The sequence below is a fragment of the Saccostrea cucullata genome, unplaced genomic scaffold, assembly GCF_032062105.1.
Source record: "Saccostrea cucullata isolate Sc308-1 unplaced genomic scaffold, CSIRO_AGI_Scuc_v1 ctg6901, whole genome shotgun sequence".
NCBI classification, from domain to species: Eukaryota; Metazoa; Mollusca; class Bivalvia; order Ostreida; family Ostreidae; genus Saccostrea; species Saccostrea cuccullata.
Genome location: NW_026928488.1, coordinates 28619 through 34898, shown reverse-complemented (window position 1 = coordinate 34898; position 6280 = coordinate 28619). Strand labels below are relative to the sequence as shown.

Here is a 6280-nt window from a genome sequence, read left to right as displayed (position 1 = left end):
ATTCAATATTTGAATGTCTCGCTGTCCTGTAAAGCTGCACTTTCATCAACGTCTCTGTAGCCATTTTGACGTCACTTCAGTGCGAGTTTCTCCGTTTCCATTTGAATATACACAAATATATAACATTCAAATCAATTTCATATTTGACTTAGTAAAAAAATAACAGCAAATTTAAGTATTGAATGTTTGTCATCTACTGTACTGCAAACTCTCTAAAGATGTGCTTTATCACTTTTATTACGTTTATCCCCAAATTTGTTGTTCTGTAAGGCACAGCATAACTGGTTAGGGGTTGGATCCTCTTTGATGAGCTCCATGACTTTCCACTTTTAAATGAGAATATACATAGTTTACATACATTGTAATGTTCTATAATGATTTTCATACTCAATTTAGAATTTTTACAGACAATTTACTTACCGAGTTGCACAATATTCTGATTGAGAGAACGATGTCTGGAATACAATTGATCTGCTAACTGGATAGGTATGTGTTGTTGTCTTCCATGAAACAAAATAGTTCTTTTTAAAGAATTTAGACATGCAAAAAAAACTGAAGTATATGGTCATTAAATTGACATACTAGTATATTAGACAAATCAGTGTAAGTAATATAGAGGTGATACTCACTTTTCTTTTGGCAAACAGAAACTGTGCTTTGTTCCTACAAATAGAACTACACATAAAAATTCTTGCATGAGCAATGAATTCGAATTTCAATAATTCTAGGTTAGTTAAAGATACTTTAACTTTATGATCAGCCTCCCGGATGGCGCGGTGATTATAGCGTCTGCTCTAGAGTCGTGAAGTAAGGAGTTGATATTCCTTAGGTCGAGGGTTCGAATCCCACTGTGGGACGCGGAGACAGGTCCGTCGGATGAGACCGTTTAAACCGAGGTCCTGTGTCACAGTAGGTGCTGGCACTAAAAAGATTTTTTACTGCTCAATGGTCAGAAGTGCCAAGTATAGGACAAAATTTGCAGCTGCTCTACACGGTCCAAGAGGAACGTTAAACAAAAAAAATCTTTATGATCAATTTCTAGTTTATTAGGAAACTATGTCTTGTCTCCCAGAGCAAAACATGGAGTTTGCAATTTTAATCATGTGGAAGGCGGGGGAAGGGGTGTAATTTATTGTGCTCAGTGCTCACAGTAGTCTAGTTCTAAATTTATTTTGGATACATTCAGACATATATGTTGTATAGAACACTTACTTTTCTTGATAAAACAAATGAGAATGATGGCAACGGAGACGATGATCAAACCACTCACAGTGCCTACCGTTAGTACTTCACTTTCATCAAAAAAGCTCTCTTGAAAATCAAAGAATAACATTTAAATGTTTGATGTGCATATTGAAAGAAATAAATAAAAGGCATGCGCAGTTGAACTATTAAATAACTGTCATACTAACCATGACTTTTTTTTAACCATTAATCTGTATTTCCCAGCACCCAGCTTGTTTGAAACAATTACAATGATTTCTCCAAACCATTCAATTTCTGCATGCTCGATCACAATATCCATTTTGTATCCCTTTATTTGAACATTGACTCCGTACGCTGTGTAATTCACCAATCCCGGCCTTATTCTTGCAGATGACCTGGATAATTCAGTCCCTTTACTGTTCTTGATGCTAACATTGCTGTCTGGCGACGGTAAACTTATCACATTCAAGGAAAGTTTACGACTAAATCTTTCTATCTCTGTAAGCGAAGCGATTATCGGTGGTCCTGAATGTAAAAAGGTGTAAATGAAGGTAACTTTTATGATTTTTTTTTTCATGTTTAAAATCATTAAACAATACAAACTGTGTTATTTGTTTAAAACATGTCTGATAAACCGAATAATTTTCAATAAATTTGACCTATTAATAATTTCTTAAAGAAATATTTTATATCTTATATTATGATTATGAAACATAATTTGGATTATGGGGATAAGATTGTTTCAGTTGAAATTGCATCTTTTACGTAGAATTGAAAACAAGAGGCCCAAGGGCTACATCGCTCACCTGAGCACTGGCTAAAAAAAGCAAAAATCAGTTTAGCATTCCAAAGCTTAAACGCTTGTGATCCCAACCTACATGTATACCTAAAAGGGAGAGGGAACAAACTTGAATCTACATCACCTGATCGAGGGTGCTTCCATATAACTTTGGCCAACCATGGCTTTGTTTCTTGCGAAGAAGATTTTTAAAGATTTTTCATGTATTAAACTTTGATCGGACTTTGGACTTTAATCGTCCATTGTGGTCCTAGCTGCAGAACTGTAGCTCTCTGCTTGAGAAAATTTGGATAGATAAAGCAGAGAGCTACAGATCCAAGCGTTGTAAAAACCTTCGATTTACGCCGACGATTTTTCGTCGCTCACTATGGGTATTTTTTCGTGTATTTTATACTTTCCAAAGCTTTGGAAATAATTTTAAATGGTATTTAATAATTATCATACATGCAACTTCTAATGCCTGATCATTTACTTTCCTCTCGACGCTAACAAATGGCTGTTTGTGGTTACGGACGTCAAAATGGAACTCTTTTAAACCGACATTACAAAACTATATACAGGACTGTTTCGGACCGTTAAAAAGTAAACAAGGGTCAAATATAAGAGTTAAAATACATGAACTATTATAGGATACCATTCTAAAAGCATGAGAAAGATTAAAATACACAAAATAAATAGAAATAAATACCTAAAGTAGCGACAAAAAATCGTCGGCGTAAGTCGAAGGTTTTTACATCGCTTGGATCTGTAGCTCTCTGCTTTATCTATCCAAATTTTCTCAAGCAGAGAGCTACAGTTCTGCAGCTATTGTGGTCCCATCCTACCCCGAGGTGTCATGATTTGAACAAACTTGTATTTACACCACATGAGGATGTTTCCATATAAATATGATCATAGGTTTGCTGTTCTTGAGAAGAAGATTTTTAAAATATTTTTCCTATATACTCCTCTGTAAATGATCAATCAAAGCTTTGCTGTTCTTGAGAATTTTTTTTTTAGATTTTTGCTATATACTCCTATGTAAAACTTTGATCGTGCATGATTCTGGCCCAACCCTACCTGGGGGTCATGATTTGAAAAAAAAAATTGAATCTACACCACCTGTAGATGCTTCCATATAACTATGTCCAATCATAGCTTTGCTGTTCTTAAGAAGAAGAATTTTTAAAGATTTTTTTCTATAACTCCTATGTTAACTTTGAATCGTTCATTGAGACCCTGCCCTACCCCGGGGGTATTGATTTAAACAAAATTGAATCTACACCACCTAAGGATGCTTCCATAAAAATATGACCAATCATTGCTTTGCTGCTCTTGAGAAGATTTTTGAAAATTCTTCCTATATATTTTTATGTAAAAATTTCGTTCATTGTGGCACTACTATACACCTAGGAGTCATGATTTGAACAAACTTGAATCTACACTGCCTGGCAATATTATTTTACATGAGTTTCAGCTTTCCTGTCCCAATGGATCTTGAGAAGATTTTTCAATGATGCCGTTTATTTTTTTCACTATTTCGTAAATATCTACATTCGAAGTAGGGCATAGCCCTTCATTTGTACATGTACAAACTTAAATCCCCTTGACCCAAGAATACCTTGTGGTAAGTTTGGTTAAAATTGGCTCTGTGGTTCTTGAGAAGGTGAAAAGTTTACAACGACGACAACAACAACGACAGACAACGGACAAATTTCGCCTTCGGCTCAGGTGAGTTAAAAAGATCAAAGGGTTTTTTGTTAAATTTAGATAAGTTTATTTTGAACACGATAGGATGACAGCAATTTGGACCGGGTTTGGGGTCTTTTTGTTCTGCATTTAATGGTTGAACGAAGTTTAGGAACATGTTGTATTTGCTCTTTTTATCATTATTAGATCTAGATATTCCCTTTTCAACGGACCGTTCATGGTAGCTCAGTCGGTAGAGCGCTCGCTCCGTGATCGGGAGGTCGTGAGTTCGTATCTCGGCCGCGACTGACCCAGTCGATAAAATGGGTAGCAACTGTTCCTTCGCCATGCGATCGGCACTTTGAAGTGAAAGTTGCGGGTCCTTCGGATGAGACCTTAAAAACCGAGGCCCCGTGTCAGCGGCAGGCGTTGGCACGATAAATATCCCTCACTGCTCAATAGCCCTGAGTGCCGAGTAAAGGTCAAAATTTGAAGCCCTTCACCGGCATACGGTGACGTCTCCATATGAGTGAAAAATTCTCGAGAGGGACGTTAAACAATATACAATCAATCAATCAATCTCTTTTCAACGGAGTATCTATGTATCATGGTTTTTTTTTTTAAATTAAGGGCTTTTGTATTTTACTGTTATTTAAGTATTCCACCGTTATTGCCGAATACCGTCTGAAAATATTTATTAAATGTATTGAACGAATAATGTTAACAATTACAAGACCTATCAAATAAGAATTTGGCCGGTACGTAAAATTAGTTTAGGCAATCAGATTTCAACACACGTGAAAGTACGTCCTTGCATTCTATTTTGATAGTAGCGTATTGTAGGAACCTATTATATCTATCTATATTCAAAATTTCATCTTTTAGTTATTTTGTTGAGAACGATGGACGTTATACCCATTTAAAGTTTCAGCCAATCAAATTCCAGCATGCACGTGCTTTCAGGAATTTAGAACCTTATGGTATATACTTGTATCTTAAATATCAAAGGATGCTGTCAGTAAACAAGAAAGATATCAAGATTTTTATTGTCAGCCAATCAGAGCGACGCCCATGTGTATGCGCATCTGTTCATGGTACAAATTAGAATTTTTTATTATCTAATTACACGTATCAACAAATCTCTTAGTATAGCTTTTATAACTTATTATTGACCAATAACTTTGACGTATAAAATACTAGGTTTAAGAAATTACTAATTTGCTATTACAAAAAAATGTCTAATTTGTAATAACAAATTAATAAAAGATACTGTTGTGGCCCTAAATTTGTTCCGATCTGTGGGCCAACGTGGACGATGAAGATGTAGTGAAGAGGTCATCACTCGCCGGTGTAGGGTAACGTTAAAAAGTTTTTTAAACCTGTTTGACACTCTTGAGAAATGTTAGCGTCTTTTTCGTATCAGCGTCTACAAGATTAAACGTATTTTATGAACTGAAGCTTTGACATGTATAATCTCTTCTGCCCTGGTAGTTCTTGAGAAAATTTTGAGAAAAAAGTGAAAAAAAAAATATTCTTGAATGTTCTATTAAAAAAAAATGATTACCTATTGTAGCCTCACCGACCCCTTCCCAAGACATGACTTGAATAAAACTGAAAAATCTACACGTTATAATAGCTTTCACTAAAGTTTCGACTTTTCTGTTACAATTTACTTTAATTCTAAACTACGTTTCTTAAAAGAGACAATGACCATAAATTTGATTAAACTTGAACCCGGTTTTTCTTTCTGAATAGTTTGGTTGACCTTGCCATTATTTCTTGAGAAGAATTAATATACATGTTAAGCTTCTTTGTTCTACAGTTATTTTAATTCCTTTTTTCTTATCGAATTTGTGCAAGTCATTTCTCTTGAAGGGCTTAATTTTTTTTCAATATTTATGTTACATCTCTTGAACTTATCCTTTTTCCGCTTTGATGACATCACTTCCGCTCCGGAATTATAGTCGATTAAATGACTTTAAAAAAGACAGTTTACGGAATTCTTATGTTAATATTTAGTATGAATAATTATTTTTTAATTGAAAAAAAAAATACTAATTGTCGGAATTTCTGATTTTGTACTTGACTATCTACATATGTTTACTTTCAAGACCAAGTCATTATTTGCAAATATATCTAATTTCTTTTCTTGTGGTTCAAAAGATAATGACTAGTCGGAAGCAAATCCGTCTTTATATCAGGACCAACTTTATCGTATAAGGATTATTTTAAATTAAATCATGGAAAGCAAAAATATCTTACCTTTTACAGCTACAAAAACAATGCTCCTTTCAGACACAACCGTTCCAGATATACTCCCGCACGATTTGTAGTATTCTCCCATATCCATGTATGACAGATAAAAAAGATTAATTTCTCTTGAAGTAAACTTTCTTATCTGTATTTTATTTATTCCCAATCTGTGCTCCCATTGTATTACTTTAGAAATGTGATAGTTGGATCTACTAAGGAATGGACATGCAACTGTAATCTTTTCGTTTTCAGACGCCTCAAGGTATGAGTTCGAAATATCTGCGACAAAAAAAGTAATAGATAATCATTGATACACCAACATAGAAACATTGAATACAGTCAAACGTTTGTGTT

General features: G+C 34.5%; 1 protein-coding gene across 1 annotated transcript; it reads right to left on the bottom strand.

The window, feature by feature from the left end:
* Window positions 1-241: 241 nt before the first annotated feature.
* Window positions 242-6023, bottom strand: LOC134277739 (uncharacterized; the record flags this gene model as incomplete). Its single annotated transcript, XM_062760051.1, has 4 exons — window positions 5936-6023; window positions 1413-1731; window positions 630-663; window positions 242-326 (listed from the first exon to the last, which is right to left on the bottom strand). Coding segments are annotated over exons 1-4 (526 nt in total), but the record flags the coding sequence as incomplete, so codon positions are not given.
* Window positions 6024-6280: the final 257 nt, after the last annotated feature.